This window comes from Dysidea avara, chromosome 4 (assembly GCF_963678975.1).
Source record: "Dysidea avara chromosome 4, odDysAvar1.4, whole genome shotgun sequence".
Lineage (NCBI taxonomy): Eukaryota > Metazoa > Porifera > Demospongiae > Dictyoceratida > Dysideidae > Dysidea > Dysidea avara.
In genome coordinates, this window is record NC_089275.1 from 47,561,531 (window position 1) to 47,581,572 (window position 20,042).

The 20,042-nt window shown below is 37.8% G+C and overlaps 1 protein-coding gene across 2 annotated transcripts; it reads left to right on the top strand.

Annotated features, from left to right (window-relative positions):
• Positions 1 to 1,351: 1,351 nt before the first annotated feature.
• On the top strand, positions 1,352 to 14,012 carry LOC136254286 (histone-lysine N-methyltransferase PRDM9-like). Of its 2 annotated transcripts, XM_066046954.1 has the most exons (6): positions 1,352 to 1,447; positions 4,526 to 4,603; positions 10,423 to 10,530; positions 10,943 to 11,223; positions 11,272 to 11,509; positions 12,883 to 14,012. In XM_066046954.1, exons 4-6 carry the CDS (start codon positions 11,083 to 11,085, stop codon positions 13,863 to 13,865), a joined length of 1,362 nt encoding a protein of 453 aa, XP_065903026.1. In that variant the 5' UTR covers positions 1,352 to 1,447; positions 4,526 to 4,603; positions 10,423 to 10,530; positions 10,943 to 11,082; the 3' UTR covers positions 13,866 to 14,012. The 2 variants fall into 2 exon arrangements, with proteins under 2 accessions (XP_065903026.1, XP_065903027.1); XM_066046955.1 differs by lacking the exons at positions 1,352 to 1,447; positions 4,526 to 4,603 and adding an exon at positions 9,784 to 9,911.
• The last annotated feature ends 6,030 nt before the right edge of the window (positions 14,013 to 20,042 follow it).

Here is a 20,042-nt window from a genome sequence, read left to right on the forward strand (position 1 = left end):
TTTTGCCTCTAGTCAGCCCCATGCTGCGTACTCTGCACTGACTTATCATCCTGTTGGAATTTTAACAAGGATAGTGTGTGACCCAACTGTCTTTTTACTGGCTCCACTTAGTAAGGCCATACTTTTGTTTTATTACTCAATTTCTGCCTCCATCCTCCCAATGACTCTGAGCAGGGAAGTTTAGCTTTGCCAATTCAGCTTGAGGGTCTTGGGTATTTTTGATTGTTAATTGTAAACAACTACCACTTTTCAGTTTCCATCATGTGTCTCTCTTAGCCTTAAGGTGGTAAGACTGCACGCAGACTGCACGCTTCATCTTTTGATCTCATGTTCTATTCCTCAAAAAGGCTTTATCCATTAAGCATCAGAATCTCTCCACCTGTTTTTCTTCTTGATTCAGCCCCGTCCACCAGTATTTTTAAAACTTGGGGTGAGAAACTGAAGGTGCATCCTGGCTGTCCACCCTGCCATTGGATTGTCATGGTCTTACTCTTCAATTCATAATAGTGACTTTTGTGATACGATTGCACTTTGTTATGGTTGGTCACCTCAGAATCTCCCTGCTAACTGTATTTGTGGTAGATTCATGCACCATGCATAATGACCTATATATATATATAACAGCTGATTTACTATCTAGCTGAGATCTGCCATGGTGTAGCTATCTACTGAGCCTCTCCTTCAACCTTTGACTGGTGAGTTGGTTCTGAATCCCTCTGTACTGTGCATCCTCTCACTAGTTGTTTCTCAACATGGAGTTTTCCACTTGCAAGACAAGAAGAAGGCTAGGTGCTTATAGGCTACAATAGTGGAGGCACCCCTGAAGTGGTAATGTCTTTGTTGTCATCTTGGTAGCTCAGTATTGCATTCTGCCATCATGTGCATCAGGGGTTGTTGTCCCTCCTCTGGTCATCCCCTTTAAGGGTCATGTTCCATCCCTTCAGTTGACTAGCACTGTGGGAGGGACACCTTGGGGGTTGTCTAAGCCCCCTTTTTATTCCTCTGTTCTATATTTTGTTGTTCTGCAGTTTTAGTTCTATGGGTGTAGGTATAATTATACTATAGCTACTACTGAGGTATTTTTTATTTATTTATTTTATTTATTTATTTATTAATGCTTTACAACACAAGTGCTGAAGGTCTGTAGGACACCTGGTCCTACAGCCTGCTCAAAGACTTTAGCTACTTAAGATGGTAAAACCCTTTTAAAACATCTCAGCCTTGGTGGATTAGAGTCTATTAAACTTCTGACATAAGAAATTCCATTGAGGACATCGCCAACACCTCGGTCAACCATAGATAATAATTATAGTACTTGTACTATAATATTATCTGTCAACACATTTAGGTATGCATGTAGTACTCACGTGAGCTGAACTACGTGTGAAACATCCCATGGACTGTACCGATAAAGAGAGGCAACAGGAACCGAAGCAGAAACACGAAGGTATGTTGTAAGACGGAAGCGAGACCTGGACTGTTTCTTTCCTTGTGTATCATACGGTGTCATATCCATGGTAACGAACCCATATTAAATTCTTGTAATGGACGAATTAGGAAGGCGTAAGTGACAGGAAAGATATTAAAAACCCTACTGTATAAGTTTGTATACGGAAGAGAAATGCGCAGTGATCAATTAGGCCAAGTTATAGGCTATCCAAGCCGTCCAAACTGGCTAAAACGACAATGATATTTTTTTCTCCATCATCATAGAACTGTACGGCCACATCCAACCATAGTCTGGTACAGCCTCGGGTGCACAACTATATCAATAATGCTTTGGTAACATCACAATTGATGTTTTAGGCTGTGGAGACAGTCTTTCTCAGACAAGGCGCCTATACTACAGACTGTTTTTTGAAACAAATTGACTGTTGCTTGATGCAAGTGAATTTGCTGAGGGGTACATCCACAACACCTCTGAAATCTCGTGCAACCTCTTTGAAATTTTGGTGAAATCTGAAATCTCTAGTCATTTTGAAATCTGAAAGTTGTCGCAAAGCTCCTTATATTTTTTGTATACTTCTGCAAGTTAAGCATCATTTGTGCTTTGCCCAGCATCCTCACGGGCATTCCGAGACTCTTGTAAGTCTAGTAGTGACAGAAGTTTACATATCTGGATACTAAGGATCATGTGATTAAACTTATCTGGATACTAAACATTTCGCTTGCTCTGAAATCTTGAAATGTTACCATAAATTGTTTGAAATCTAGCCAAATCACATATTTGAAATCTCGTACAGGATTTTTGTAGTTGTGGACCCCCTGGAATTTGCACAGCTTTTATTTCAACCTTACAGTTCTTGTGTCACAGCTCAACATGTAATAACTGACAATACTACAATTTCATTGGGTGCACCAGTTTTCAGTAATAAGGGCACAAGTGTGTACTGCTAGGTAGACCAGACCTTTTCTCAGAGTGCTTGTGGGCACCTAAGAAAGGATCAGCTTCACCATACTAATCTAGTCATTCCGATGTTAGCCATAGTTCCATCAATGCCCCAAACCACTCGTACAGATTAGGGCTGAAACAAATACTAATTGAGTACTTGTTAAGGATTTTGGTACTCGGATAGTAAAATTGGTAAATGAGTGCTCGTTGAGATCACATGACCCAGTTCACATCATCAGGGAGTGACATAATGAAGGCTGTAGAGTTTTATGGAATAATTTTTGTCAGAGACACTAACATCAGTACTTTAGTACAGTGTGTATCATTGTTGTTACTTGATCAAAAAGCTGTAATAAGGTTGGTATAAAGTATGTCAAATGGATATGACTATAGTACGTTCACGTTGAGCTGAATCCTCAAAAACATTTAATAACTCATGGATGCAATTACACATGATCTTGAAATTTGGCTCATTTGTAGTACTGCTTGATCTGCTAAAAATATTTTGAAATTTTTTTGTTCAAATTTTTGACATAATATTTACGGCCAATCAAAATTTTCACAATACATTTCCTATGGGGAAGCCATATAAGTACAGTGTCCATTACAGCCCTTTCCCGAACTTGTAATGGAGCCAAACTGTACATGTCTGTTGTTGACACCTTTGCTGTTACCAATAATCATCTGGTTGGCTGAAATGTTAACTCTGTTGAGAAAAAATCCACTTTTAATTTTTAGCTGTTTTTCAGGATTCAGCTCAACGTGAACATACATGCAACTAGTATTCGTGAGTACTTGTTCTTTAACTCTAGAGAGTACTCGAATAATAAAAAAACTATGATCATTTCAACCCAGTGCAGATCCTTGAAAATGGAGCTAACAAAGATGAATAAACTTTTGATAGTGAATAGGATATTCAAATTTCACTGTCAATGTAGCCGGAGTTAGTGGTTAGCATTTGCTGGCTAAGCTACAAGTGGCATGGGGGACTTGATGGAGTTCTGGTTGGAATGGGTGCACTGGTGTAACCAAATCCATACCTACCCAGGCCTGACCATAACAACAGGGTAAATTACTACCTTTTTCTCACGTTGTAGTTAATAAATCCCTGAATTTTCTGGAAGTAATTCCTGAACTGCCCAGTATAACACACTATACCATGTCTCGTAACAATCGTTGTTGTAATTTATGCTTATATAAATGAATTACAAGTAACACAATATGCAACAGTTGATATATACAACAGATACAAATAGTGTGGTACAAGCAGAGCAATCACAAAAAGTGTAATAGTAGTCCTTGTTTGCTCACTGAACAATGTTCTCTCTGGCTTATTGCATACATGTGCAACTACTCGACTGTCTTTCGACTATCATAGCCCATCAGAAATGATTCAGAGTATTTGATATCAACTCAAAGAAACACTCCTACTTAAAGTTTAACAATTTGTGTAACAAATTCACAATTTGTAGGAACCCAGTAGCACTTCTTCCCTGAAGCCTCGGTCCCCGATTGAGCCGCACAAACCTCCAGAACACACACACAAACACACACACACAAACACACAACTAAAAGTTGTGGTTGAGTCGAGCTGCAACTTCTTTGCGACTCTGTGCTTGGCTGATTCCTGAGATTCTCACATGAGCTTTCACAGTTGTCCATGGTATCATGTGACTTCTCACAATTGTACTTGAAGTATCAGTTATCTCAGAAATAGGACCTCTGTCTGTAGGCATGTAAATTTCAGTATAGGTACAACATGCTAGCAATATCTTAGTGGTTTATCCTGATTATTGTTGTATCAGAGAGTGTCATGATCCACCATCATAAGTGATACAGCCACACCACCAGAAATACAAAACACCTTAGTGAAGTTCTGATGTTAAAGTCTTAAAGAGAGTTGTGATTTCAAAACTTCAAAGCTTCATAGTACCCTTTGTTTACCTGGTGATGAACTAGATGTTAACTAGTACTATTATTGACACAAAATATAGTACTAATCATCTTTGTTGTTAAATGTTTCCTCAAGCTGTCATGAGTTCTCATGACATTCACCACTTCAGGCTCTGTACTGTACAACAATGTTTCATGAAGTTTACCGTGTGTTCTATTAGAATATTATTTTGTTTGTAGATCATGATTTGGAGTGGTATCAGAAACAGAACAGAATTGATGATATTAAATGGACTCCTGGAGCTGTATAGCTGAAAGGTAAGTGTATGTGTTATAGATATGGAATATGCCAGGGTTACAATAACTGGAGTACTACTTGCACTTACCACATGCAAATTATTGATATAATATCTTTTAAACACCTCTGTTTATTTTAGTCAAGAGGGGGCATATGCAGTATAACTCCAGTGGAGGGGGTGAGGGAAGGACACGGGACTATGTACAATATAGAATATTTTGTGTTTCACCTGTCATGATTGTTGTGCTTTTTTATCATGATACAATAAATTATCATGTTAAATGAAGAAGCCATAGTAATAAATTATTGACTAATAATTATGAAAAGTATAACTACATCACAACATATGTAGTACCACCTAAAGTCTCTATTAAAGATAGTTCATGCAACAACGGTGAAGCATAAAAAAGGTGTGGTCTTAATATCCTACGGTGGGTGTGGAAGTTGTGAAACCAAAGGTGGTGACTAAGAAATGGCTACAATGAGCATGATGTTATAATAATGTCAATCAGTTTTTAATGTGCATGTGTGTGTGTGTGTGTGTTTGTGTGTTTGTGTGTGTGTGTGTGTGTGTGTGTGTGTGTTGTGCACATGCAAACATACCAACTGGTCAAAATATTGTACAGTGGAACCTGTTAATCAGGACACTTGAAAATGAGGACACCTACATAGTCTGGACACTTGGTAAAGGTCCTAAAGTATTCCTTAGTGTGTAAACTAACCTGGAAAATCAGGACACTATTGTTCATCCCAAGGTGTCTTTAGAGGTTTCATGGTATACACGTGTATGTGGGAAAGTAGAATTTGAGGAAAACGGGAACAGGATGGGGAACAGAAAGTGGGAACGGGACCAACTAACAGAAAATGCCTGATAAAGGTCATGCAATATACAGGTTGGATTTTACAACACAATGTTTCTTTGCAGCATTGTTTGTAGTTTGTACGAATTCTGGTAAAGCAATCAAAACACTCTAATAGAGCAGTCACCTGCATTAAAATACACTAATAGACAGAGACATGTATGTAACGTTTTGCAGTAGACTGGTCATAATATCCTGTTATGTGCAGGCTTATCGGACAGAGTGGGAGATTTCAACTAACAGTTAGATTGTACACGATTATTAATTCTGGTATCTACTGTTCACATCATTCATTGCTCTTGTTGTGAGCTACTGTAACATTGCTAATTGAATGGGAGTAGGCCTAGTACATTCATTGCCACCCCCTTGGGTTGTAAGAATATAGTGTTTCTTAGCAACCAAGTGGTGGTTATGATTAGCAGTACAAGCCATATACCAAACAGATAAACTGTACAGGGGATTTATTACTTCTTGCAACATTGGAGAGTGAAAAGTGTAGAACATGGTATGGCTTCTTACATGTTAACTAGCCACAAACATACTAGTTTAATTGCATTCAACTGGCACAAAAACTAAATTACTCCAGAGATAGTTTGAGTGGTCGGGCCATCCATGGACTGCAAGGAAGGCCATAGTCACGAGTCATGCATACTATACTTGTTATTGATCTGATGTGATGTTTAAGTCAGAGATTATCTCTTTTATGCATGTGATGCTCAACTGCATGTGCTAAGCATGTCAAGCTAGGGACTCTGGGGGCATGCTCCTTCGAGGAAAATTTTGAAAATATATGCTTTGAATTGACATGTGAAGGCTATTTTTTTATTGTAACTGATTTACATGATAAATTAGCTCAATACAATGCCATGCAGTTGACTCATTGGAATTTTTGAAAAGTACAGTAACTTAATACAATAATAAATGTAAATGATTCAGACCAAGCAATGTAATGAGAACGGTGGCTAATCTGTACTGAATGCTCTATTAGAGTATATTACAATGACTGCTCTATTAGAGTATCTCGATTTTTACAATGTATAGAATCTACGGCTGTAGTACTAAGCAGGGCCAGAGCCTACGCCTATACGGTGACACGGTGCTGGACCACTTTTCTTACTGTAATGTTGTCTAGTATAAACGTTTGAGTAGAAAATCAGGAGTGCCTAAACTCAGGTCTGCTTAGCCTGTTGTTGAGAATTTTTACTGAGGCAGCTGCCTCAATGGTAGCTACACCATTGCCAATGGCTTTTACATTACAGGGGCATAGCCAGGATTATTTTGAAGGGGGTTCGGATTTAAAGTGGCCGGATTGTCTTACGAGGAAGGCCTGGGTGTTTCCCCTAGACCATGTTTGAACGAAAATGATGCATACACAAAATGTGCCCTTAGGCAGTAACATTAAAAGGTGTTTATGCATCTAACTAGCTAAAACCTACACACTGCTGTTTATGCAGCTTATAGAAACTATAAACCTATTGTAAAACTAACTAATCTTCACTTCCAGACAGCATACTGACAGCCAACTTTAATTTCCTAGCACACGGAAGCCCTCCACGCTCGAGTCCCTTAGTTGGCAATACTTCTTTCCAGCTATCTACATTATTCTCGGCTGGTCCTCCTGTTGGTGGTCAATAACTTCAGATTTGGCTTGTACTCCAATATGTTCGAGACATCACGTGACCACAACATGTAATAAATAAACAAACAATTCATCAGGTAAATATACATCAACAATTCACAGTTCATGCTAACCTGACACATGTATAACACGACCACTCAAGTTTAGCAGCAGCTACTGCCTTAAGCTTGTAATATGTCTCAACCAACCACTGAACAGATTTCACCCGCACCATTCATCATGTGCGCAATTGATTACGTGATGCAATAGATATGATTTGCAGGGTTCAGCAGTAATGCAATGTGACCCTCAAGAGTAGTACAGAGGAGCGCCAGTTGGAAAGTAGCTACTGGAGAGCTCCAGGGCTGTAAGATTTGGTGTGATTTTTAATTTTTAAAAATTCTGCTTCTGAAAGGGGGGTTCGTCCGAACCATCCGAACCCCCTTGCCTTTGCATTAATACTGTGATATTTAGTAATACCGTGATATTTAGTAATACCGTGATATTTAGTAATACTGTGATATTTAGTAATACCGTGATATTTAGTAATACTGTGATATTTAGTAATACTGTGATATTTAGTAATACTGTGATATTTAGTAATACTGTGATATTTAGTAATACTGTGATATTTAGTAATACCGTGATATTTAGTAATACCGTGATATTTAGTAATACTGTGATATTTAGTAATACTGTGATATTTAGTAATACTGTGATACTTTTTATGGAAGGTATACCGTTTGTTATTTTTCAATATTATTGCATCTAATTTATGTATGTATATGCATATAATTGAATGGGTGTACAGGCTTCTAAGCCTCAACCCAAATCACATCATAATCATAATCATAATACAGCCCAGCACTAGCTGTCATAGATTAGGTATATAGATTAGCTCAGTCATCAACATTGAAAGTTAGTTACTCCTTTGAAACCATAAAATTTAATTCATTATATTCTAATTAACTGACAATGCCTGCATATAGATGTGGGGAAGTTGTACCTGCAATGTCAGGAAAAGTCACATGATGAGCATGTGGTAGCTAGTATTGCACTGATAATCAGTTCGATAATTCGATATTGGCTACTAGCCGATTAATCAGTTTTGATTAAATCTAAGCTGTTAACCTCCACTGTGCTGTGTAGTATAATGACGTGGGGGAGGTTAGACATAAGTCATTTGGCATTTTAAATTAAGTTATGTGTTGATAGTTTAGCAGTGACTACAAGCCATGCCTATAGTTAAACTGTCAGGTTTTAGGCCATGCCCAAAGTAAGCTGAGGTTTTAGGTTTCTATGTGGTACCAGCCACTTGTCTCAACCGTATGTTATAGTTAAAGTACCGCTGCCTGTGTGTGTACAAACAATATACACGAGGGGGCATGTCTAGAGGCCAATACAGCACAAGGTGAAGCCTAGTGCTGTATTTTGTTCAAGACACCCCCAAGTGCTGTATTTTTCGTACACACAAGCATAGGTGGTGCTTTAACTGTTATATTGTACTTCCTGGTCGTCTGGCTCAGAGCGATTTCCTCTAGTACTCAAACTGCTGCAATTTTCGGTGATCAGGATATCAGTAAGTGTTTATATAATCTATTTTTCTAGTCGTAGAATGAACTACAGTGGAACATCAGTTATCCGGACCCCACTTATCCAGATTCTCGGTTAACTGAACTATGGAAATGACTGCTCTATTAGAGTAGTGACTGTTCTATTAGGGTAGGTGATAATACTGAAAATGTTCTTTATGGTTATTTATACGCAGTTTCAGAGATACAGACTTATCAGACTTATGGACCACCCCTGGTCCCAAGGGGTTCAGATAACTGAGGTTCCACTGTAATAGGATTAGTTAGGCTAGTTTTAGCAATTTACAATGTCACGCACGTGATTGTAATCTTAAGCACTGTCCAACTAGTATTAAAGCAAGATGTTATAGCAGCATGATTAGGCCTATACTAGAATATGCCTCTGCCATCTGGTCTCCATATATTCAAATGAATGTTGACTTAGTAGAAGCTGTCCAAAGACGATCAGTGAGGTTTATATTTAATAATTACTCACCTTATGCTAGTGTTACAGAAACGTTGGAAAGAATTGACTTTAAGACTTTAGCAGAGAGAAGAAATGAAACAAAATTGATATATTTGTACAAGATTGCTAATAATTTAATAGAAATAAACACAGATGATATCCTTTTCCCCAGACCACCTATTCATAATACAAGAGGGCACCAACCGAGATTTTTACCACCTCCCAACAGAATCAACTCCTACCACTACTCCTTTTTCCTTTCAACAATTCAACAGTGGAACAATCTTCCGGAATCTGTAATTAATTCATCAAGTGTAGAACATTTTAAATCCTTACTTAAGTTATAACTATAGTGTGCTTTTATACTCTATTTTGAGGTCTTGCATAGTAATAAAATATAATAATGATAACCAACCGTGCCATCTTAGTGTGAGTCGTGTTTAACCCTTAAACCCGCAGAGAACTTTTCGGAAATGAGTGTTTACACAATATGGGCATGCATGGCAACACTAGGTGGGGTAACTTAATTCTTATAGCCTACAAATACACACATATTAACAGTGTGTTTACTGGGCTACTTGGAGAAGGTTAAATGAACACTGTAACTACAGTGGCTTACTTGTTTATGAAGCGGTGAACAGCGACGAGTCACTTCTCCGTGTTTCTAAATTCTTGACACGTGTTTAATTTCGATTGTGGGAATATTCACATGAGTCATATATGGCCTGATACGAAATTTCACAAAGAATTGAATGGAAGTTGTTGCAAAGCGATAGGACCAACTATCATCAAGTTATCAACCATTTTATAAAGGTATGTAAAGGGTTTGCGTGTTTCCTTACCAAAAAGTTATTTTCACGGCTAGTTTTGGCTTCACCATTTAGCATTAGGGTACTAGGTATTATTTTAATCCTAGCTACATCACAAGTAGAATGACATAAATTGCATAGCCATAGGATGGACGCTTCGAAAGTTACAGTGCTTTGTACAAAGCATGTATATTTATTAAGTTTAAATCCAGTTTTTTGGATTATGCAGGTTTAAGGGTTAAAAAGATTCATGATCAGATGATCAGTAAGTGTTTATACAATCTACCTATAATATAGCCATAAAATGAACTGGTAGGATTAGTTTGAATGGTTTTAGCGATTTACAGTGTCATACATGTGGGATTGTTTTCATAACACAAATTCTCTGCATAACTGTACTGTATTTGCCCAAGTGTGCTGTATTTACTCAATTATGCGCATAACTGTTCTGTATGACTCACTAACTCAGTCATCGACATTGAAAGTTAGTTACCCTTTGTATATTTCTATTGCAGACTTCAGTATTGTGGTGACTCCACTAAAGCTAAACACCAAAAAGGTGACAACCTTGAATTCTCATCATTCTGGGATTACCAATGACACCAATATTGATAATGTGATCTGTAAGTGTGGAAGTTAGATTGTACTAGTAAATTGGAGTATGGATCCTAACAAAAAAAACATGATGGAATAACATGAGGAGTCTGGGAGAATCCCTATGTGGCTATAAAAGGAGTCTTTTTGACAGCACACTAAACATTTTCCATATATAGTTACAGATTATCATTGTAAACACATGATAACCAAAGAGTTATGGCAGAAGCTGCCACCTTATCAATGACCAGTAGTTGTTGTGTTTTTAGTAGCTTGGTAATATTAATTGCAGCTAGAAGAAATAGGACTATTAATTCAGGTGGTCATTGATTTGTACTGCTGAGTTCCCATACCTTTGTTACACTCTTGGATTGGTTTAACTGTAACAATATAGCTTCACTTATCAGATTGTCTGTACTAATATTGTTTTATTGTTTCCAGTTTGTGATGATTGTGATAAATCATATCATGGTGACTGTCCTGTACATGGTCCTCTAATACCATTGGAGGAATCCCGAGGGTGGGACCAAGACTCAAAATCCTTTACCAGTGTACCAGTGCCACTACAAGTTACAGTGAAGATGTCTTCCATTATGAATGCTGGTAAGGGAGTGTTTGCCAAAGAGTTTATACCCAAAAGGACTAGGGTTGGTCCCTACAAGGGAGAAATGGTACAGAAAGAAGATGTAACTGATGGAACTGATACAAGTTACTTCTTCGAGGTAATACTGTGATAATGCTAGAGCTTATAGTAACTTTCTATGTTAAAGGTGAAGAAAAGTGGTATGGGGTCATACTACATTGATGCCAAGAATGAGGAACATGCTAGTTGGTTGAGATTTATTAATTGTGCTAGACATGAAGAAGAACAGAACTTATTATCATTCCAATACCAGGGGAACATTTACTGTTACACCATTAAGGATATTCTACCAGGCACAGAACTACTAGTATGGTATGGTGAACAGTATGTCAAACTATTGGGACTACCAGTGGACCAAATTATAGGTATGTGTACAAGATGTAGTCGTACTTGAGTAACTATATTAAACCTCGTGTGTGTGTGTGTGCGTGTGTGTGTGTAAAATAATTATGTACTTTCCCTCCAGTTAAGTGCATGTTGCAATTTGAGCTTGTGCATGTGAATGGCAGTTGGCATGACAGGATAGTGCTCCAGTCTTGTCTGTTGCAGCTCAGGAAACCTTTGGATACAAATGTAGGCTCTGGTCTTATGCTACCATTGGAACCAGCACCAAATATCCGGTATGGATAACAAAAACAGGTGTCTTCTTCAACTGAACACTCCAGCCAATTGTATTGTATGCCAAGAACGGTTAAAACACCTGGTGGTAATAAAGTTGGTGTAAGGAAATCTTACATTTGTAAGCTGTGCAGGAGGAAATGTGGGGGTTTGTGCAATATGCTTTGGGATGCTATTAGTCTGGGACCTAGACAAGGCTGATGAACAACAGTAGTGGTATGAGATGTGGGGGTAGGAGAGGACTAACACCCTAGAACTGTGTGGAGATGTAGCAGAAGTTGACAAAGTTGCAGTGGCACTAATTGGCGTACCATCACCGGCTTCACCCCTGTGGCACTGGTACCTACTAACAGTAACAAACTCATCATCTGAGATAAACTCTGCCATAATCGATTTCTTGTCTGATCTGCTGATCAAATCTGGAGTAGAACAACATGGAGGGGTTGGTGATGCAGTAAAAAACATTAAATTACGTAATTATTACACTCGTTAGGAGTATCAGATGAATTAGCAGATAAATTAATGACTTTACTGTCACTCAGTGGCCTCCCACATGGTGTGCTATGTTGGTAAAAGTGTCTGCAACACTTGTTGTGACAGTAGTCACAGCTATGCAGCTGGTAGGTTTAACAACCTTAGCCTTAGGCCGCTTTGAGAACGGAGCTGCACATTTTAATACATCAACTGCGATGTGTTGCTGTAGGCTTGGAATGCTCCAGATTAACATTTATTAAATGGGAAAACCCTCTGGAATTTTCCTGTAGCTAAATTGGTCTTATCACATGATGTAATTATGTGACGTTACAAGATGATGCTACGTAGCTATGAGGGAATATCCCTACTTTACATTGTAGCTATATGGGAAAATCCTTACTTCGGCATTTAAAAGATGGCCAATGTAGAGATTTTCCACATTGTTACAAGGCCAAGTAGGGATTTTCCCTCATGGCTACCATCATCTCTTGTTTCACCATGTTTTATGATTAGAACCCTACCCCATTATTAAATTAATAATAATGAACTGGTACATGCTTTTTTATTGTATGTAGTTACATGTATGTACTATCTATTGTATTATCATCAGATTTATTTATGGCATTTTCTACACATTTGTATACAGATTCCAACTACACTTGTGCTCACTGCCATGCACAGTTTGTGGAGAAACAGAATTTTAATCTTTACTTGAGGTACAGTCAAGTTTGTCGTGATGCTAATCCACAAGTATTCAAGTGTGGAAAATGTGGAGAAGTGTTCACGATACTGATCAACCTTCAACAACATATCAGGAGACATGAGCAAGGTAGAATCACATCTAGTCTTCAAGAAGCTTCCTATTCTTCTACATCACAGTCAGCTATTGGTAGTAAATGCTTTCGATGTAAATTCTGTCGCAGATTTTTTGCAAAAAAGCAAGATCTACAAGAACACTTGGAAACACATAATGGAGACCGTCCTTATGAATGTCAGTATTGTAGTAAGACTTTTTCAGTACATCAAAATCTCGGAGTGCATATTAAAATTCATACTGGAGAGAAGCCCTATCCGTGTCAGTATTGCAGTAAATCATTTGTAGAAAAAGGTAAACTAAGACAACATTTGCTATATCATACTGGAGAAAAGCCATATCAGTGCCAGTATTGTAGTAAATCATTTAGGGAAAGATGTAATCTGAAATGTCATTTGCTAACTCACACAGGAGAAAAACCACATAAATGCCAATATTGCCCAAAAGCATTTGCTGATAGTTCTACACTAAGGAAACATTTACGAACACATACTGGAGAAAGGCCATACAAATGTCAATATTGTAGTAAAGCGTTTAAGTTATATAATGCTCTGAAATATCATCTAGCCATTCATACAGGTGAGAAACCTTACAAATGCCAACACTGCCAAAAGTGTTTTAAAGCAAAGTACTCATTACAACAACATTTAAATACTCATATTCCAGAGAAACCATACAAATGTCCATACTGCACTAAACAGTTTCATCATCTGGTGGTTATCGACAACATTTACAAGGTCATACTGGAGAATGTTATTCTTGCCAGTATTGTGATAAAGTATTTACATCACCTACTCGTCTTAAAGATCATGTAGCTGCTATTCACACTGGAGCAACGCCCCATCATTGTGATTATTGTAGCAAAGCTTTTGTAACACATTCTCGTCTAAAGAAACATATGAAGACTCACAGTTGACAAAACCACATACGCTCCTTTTTGTAGCATGACTGCTATAACTTATTAGTGTATTTATTGTATTTTAAGAATTAAAATATATACATGGGAAATAGATGTTGCTAAAAAGCCAAGAAATAAGAGTCATGTCAGCATGTTAAACTACTCTGGCAGAGACAAATATAACGGTCAGTCACTGGATGCACATTTGCTGTCTAAATGGTCTGCATGTCTAACTAAAATCAGTTTGCTCAGACATAATGTCCTAGCTATCAAAAGAAAAGGGATGGAGCCTAAGGAATACAGTTTATCTGTTTGGTTTATGGCTTGTACTGCTAATCATAACTACCACTTGGTTGCTAGGAGACACTACATTCTTACAACCCAAGGGGGGTGGCCATGAATGTACTAGGCCTACTCCTGTTCAATTAGCAACAGTTGTTAGCTCACAACAACCACCAGTGCTGTGTGCAATTGATACAAGTGTTAATGGCATTGATTTAACTAGTACACTCTGACTTAATTTGATTGAAATGTCTTACCTTGTCCTACCATGACCAATCAAACCTGCACATGATAGGACATTGTGGTGGGTCTACTGCTGAACATTATATTTGTCTCTGCTCTGGGGCTACAATGGGGCATGTAAAATAAAGCTCATACCATCACTTGAAAATGTCACACATAAATCTTTATTCAGCCTCAATGGGTACATATAGTGTACATACCTTTGTTAGTGATGTTGGATTTTTAATAGCTTTACACTGTAGATAAGCATCCCAATAGGACCTTGGCACAAAATACCTTAAGGTGACTAATTATTAGCAATATACTAAATTTAGCGGCTTATATTTGCAAAATTAGTGCACACAAAATTTAGTGATTTTGTGAATTGATGTAATTCATCAACCATACATTTTGCAGGTTTAGCATGTACTAAATTTAGCGAAAAAACCTGAATTGCTAAATTTCTAAATTTAGTATATCACTAAATTTAGTCACCTTAAGGTAATGACCACACTTTATGGGATTGCTCCGTCATCTGAGCTCCAATGGGGATGAAAATTGTTATGGGGTTTGTCCATACACTGATCATGAAAATCTTAGTTTTTTCATGCACGTTACATCTAAGTAGGTTTTGTGTTCTTTTGTGATCTTTTAAAGCCTTGTAATGTATGTAGTGTACTTTATAAATGTGTTGTTGGATAGACTGGTACTTACTGTGTATCGTTACTTTGCGCAGGTTAGTGATTTTCAGCTACATAACAATTCTGATGGACCAACTCAAAAATAAATCACTTCAGAGTTAGCATAACAACGTACACCATAATACGTAAACCTCAACCCCACCTTAGATATTGTTGCATCAAGTTGCAGACAGCTACTTGCCTATGGGTATACACCATCATTGACAAGTGTGCAGTAGGTTAAACATATTTGCTCACCACAAAGCATACAAAGATTGCTGAGTCCAATAAACCCTGAAATTACTCTTATTACAAACTTGCAGTGCACTATAGTGTAATTTCAAGACAGCCCAGATGGCTTCCTAATTCAATTGTGCCATCTTTTTCCTTTAAATGTATTGGGGAGCCCTGGAGAAAAGTACCTTCTTAAAGCACTGAGCATGCCAAAGCATATGCAAATTCACCCAACAAACTATGAGATCAGCAATCAATACTCTATCATCTGTTGAAAGTCAAAACTATCTAGGATTTTCCAAGAGTGTGCTAAACTAGGGGCATCAGGACTAAAAATGTGGCAACTGGTTGATACAACTAGTAGTGCAGTGTGAGAAGTACACTCAGCATCAGGAGCATGTCTTATCTGGGCATGCCCTCACAGGAAAATTTATTCTTTACTTTCTGGGATCGAATTTGGCAATAATCAGTTAAAATTAATGTTGACTGAACGTTATTGAATAAGCATTGTGAGCCACTTTAAATAAGTGAAATTCATTATTAATGGTAACTAGCCTTCATATAAGGGTACAGCATAAATGCTGCAGTATGGTTTGAGTTCAAAGTTGAAGTTCGAGGGGTATAGGAATTTTTAGTGATGGATGTTCTATTAGGGTAGTTGACTGTTCTATTAGAGTATTTCGATGTTTAGCAGCTTTTACCTCGTTGGTCCCCCCCTTAGCTCTTTTCTTCTCACTATCTCCATATTTTCATTGCCCATATGCATGTATGCTCTACTATCTTTACTAGCTAGCACATAGTAAAACTTTGGAAGGAGGATGCTTAAGCCCCTCCCTCCCCGAGTCCGAAACAAACCCGCCCTAGGAGTGTTCAGATGGCTGCTATAGCTATAAATAAAACATAACTACATATCCCTACCCACAAGTGTTGGCTGCATTGCAGATTAGTCTGGAAGCGCCCGCCTCTTCGCATAGAGAGGAAGAATAGAATGGGACGGGCGCCGCATCCTCGAAATTTATATTTCTCCTCAAAATTAGTATATATAGCTACTGGTACACCCACAACCACACTCCACAGATTTATGCTGACGGATCGAATTAGTGTGTGAATAACGAGTAACATGAAGACGGTAACCTTGTTACTGGGAGGAGTGCTAGTGGCCTCTACTTTATTTATGTCTGAAGCTGCTTCGCTATGGTGGGGACTATTCTACGGAACGGAACGGAACGGAACGGAACGGAACGGAATGATGGACTAAACTGCGGAACGGAATGCTTTCTCAGATTGAAGCTTGCAGCTTACCATTGCTGTACAAGTTATCAGTGGCACTTCCAGCAGGTAATCAAACGTTACCCCAAGAAAGATAAAACGAATTTAAGGATCGATTGTGGGTTCTTGTTGGTTGTCATTAGTAACGAAGTACTAATTGTGGGAATAGCTGACTCAGTGTGTTCATCTTCGGATATATCAAGTAGGGAACTAATGCATGACTTGTTTTTACTAGTATGTGAGTTATTTTTACTTACTTGACTTTAGAATGTACAGTCTGAGGCCCAGCCTTTCTAATCGGCATAAATCAGTATTGTATTGTATTATTGTATTAATGGTTTACAGTGACCAGTATGTGTATAGCTACACTACAAAGGAAACAAGTATGGTGACAAGCTGAATCAACTCAGTCTAAGCAGAATCTAAAGGAATTTTGTGCAGTGTGTGAGGAGCAAACATTCAGATACCTCAAGGAGGCTATTTGTGTGAACATCAATGATTCATTAACAGAGTAGTGGACTATTGTCAGATATCTCAGCCTGAGTACTGAGTTGAATTCTGGATGGGGTCTATTTTACAGAATGGAATGCTTTCTGAATCAACTTGCAGCTTGGCTAGCTGCTACCATTGCTGAAATTGCATTTTATCAGTGGAACCTCTAGGAAAATGGAATAGGATAATTATAAAACATTAATTGATTGTTTAGGTAATCATGACTTTATTCAGTCTAATAAACAGAATTATATGGTTGATTGAGTGAGGTATCACTTTCAGAATGTTCAGACGACCAGTGATGAGATGCATGGATTCATCGAATTTTTGTTGTGGTTGGAGACATTAAATATCCAAAAGCAAACTGACTGTATAATATTAATTCACTTTCTTTATATTTTCTCAATTTTGAGCCTGTATACAAATAATTGAATTTTCCTTGTCAATAGAAATCCTAGAATAAGATGGGAGAGAAACTTATCTTTGTTTACCTATACTGTACAACCAAGAGTTCGTAATACTGATTTGTATGGGGGAGAGTGTCTAACTCTCAGTATGGCCTGTACAAACACCCTGCGTAAAGTTCACCTTTCATCAAATCAACACCTTTACTGGGGGATAGAAAACTGTTGATTAGTGTTGCTGAAGAAGGTAAAGCCTTTGTTCTGAAATAAGGCCGAGGTGTTACTTTAAGCAGGGTGTTTGGTGAATGCGTTCAAGTTAGACACTCCACCTTATTATGAACTCTTGGTACAACTTCAAAGGAAAATGAAGAAAACATACAGATGAATCAATAAAATCACTACAGTAAGGTGAATTACAGACTAGTGAGATCTTGGTTAATTAATGACAGTGGTTGGAGATTAAGTGTGGTAGCTTCTTGTTCTTGAATATGTTGCAAAGTGGAAGTACAAATCAAAATGGGATATCAATTTCATTATGAAAAATACATAAATAATCTAGCATTACTATTTCATTTGTCCTCCACTTAAACATGCTACAACAGTACTAGTGTCAGTACATTGGCAGTGAGTCTACCTTGAAATCTCAACTCTAGAGTAGATCCAACACAGGACAGCCTGCACTGTAACAAATACATGTGATCCCATTGTAATTTCATGGACCAGCTGGACTGGGAATCACTTGAAAATAGACGAACAAATTTAACCTGTTTTGTTTGAAGTGAAGCATGTGAAATGTTACACTTAAGAAATCCTAGGATTCTTAGGTGGTATGTAATTAATGTGAGTGTTCCATTTCAGGTCTGACTAGATACATTGAAATTACACACACATCCTGGTCCAAATCACGTTTGCCTGGTGGCTACGGGCATGGTTTCACATGTGGCTTATAATAGAGATTTGGCTGATCTTGGAGTTTTGGCATTTAGCCTGATTCAAGGCTAGCAGTCAGACACATCCTTGAATTGTGCAACAGATAAAATCAGCTCACTATTGAATACGGCATTAGTCCACTGCACCAGCTGTTAATATATAAATAACTCCATGCATACACTTCAGTGATGTTTGCAGAATATACCCTCCTTGCGGTCTGCCAAAATATTTGCTCCTCACACACTGCACAAAATTCTTCAAGTTTTAATTCAGCTGGCTCTTTCCTGTTACCAGTATCTTCCTGCTTGCTTTAGGCCACACCAAGTCAAACCTTAGTTTCTGGTCACCCGCCCGCATGGTAAACCTGGAACCCTAGTTTATGAGGACTATTATTAATATTGCAGGTGCTTAAGTGCATGTGACCCAGCAAGACACTTATTTTTTACTGCAAAAGATCGAGATACTCTAATAGAGCAGTCACACTACTCTTAACTCTAATATTAGGTATATATGCCACACTAATAAAATGTTTCTAACTATAGCTAGTTTTGTCCTTGATTATATAGCTGTTCAGATTATAACTGTTACTAATGTTTCTGTAACCTCAGTAGCATTAACTACTAGTCCGGCATGCAGATGGGCCATAGCTTTAACTTTATAAGTCAAATGTAGTCCTCTAATGATTAGTCTAGTAACTTCAAATTCTTTATCACTGAACACTGCAGGGGTATGGAAAGCCGGCAACATTCGGTGAGCTTAAACTTTTCCATAACTAGAATTAGATTGGCAAGTAGAAACCCTTATAGTTTAAACATTCCCAGATGATCACTAAAAACACTAGTCTGGAGCATTCAATGACTCAAAACTTTGACAGTTACTTTTCTCAAAGTTTGCTGAATAGAAGGCTGGAAACACATAGCTAGTGGGCTAAGACTTCACATTTGAATGAAGAATTTCTGATGTGAAAATAGAAGTTAAATTTCATTTTGGATCATGATCATTTGAACAACTTAGCTATAAGTCATAGTAATACTTTCCTGACATAGCTAATGAGACATTTATTTCACTTGGAAAGCATAAGTAGCTACATGAGCAAAACATTTCCTATAGTATATTCTAAATAAATAAATAAATATACTTAAATGCTATACATCAGTGTATAGCTAGCCATGATCCATCAACAACTTTCCTAGTGCATTGTTTGCCGAAGCACAACTACTTATGTTGTTGGTTAAGTTTGACTAAAAACAAAATCAACATGAATTTGCTAAATTGAGCAAATAATAGTACCATACAGTATATTGTCACAGTAGAGTCTATAGTCCTGATCATCCGCCCGCCCGCATCCATTTGTAGGCTTGGGAGTGACCAGAAACTAAGGTATGACTTGGAGTGGCCTTATTTATACACTGACTTATGACTTGAAAGACCGGCCCAGACTGTTTTCTAAAGTCTAAATAAGAAAAACAGCTCACATAAAGTTAGTTCCCTTCCGTATGGATGAACATCACTGATACAGCTCATCCCACAATAATACTTCGTTACTAATGACAACCAACAAAAACCCACAATCGATCCGTT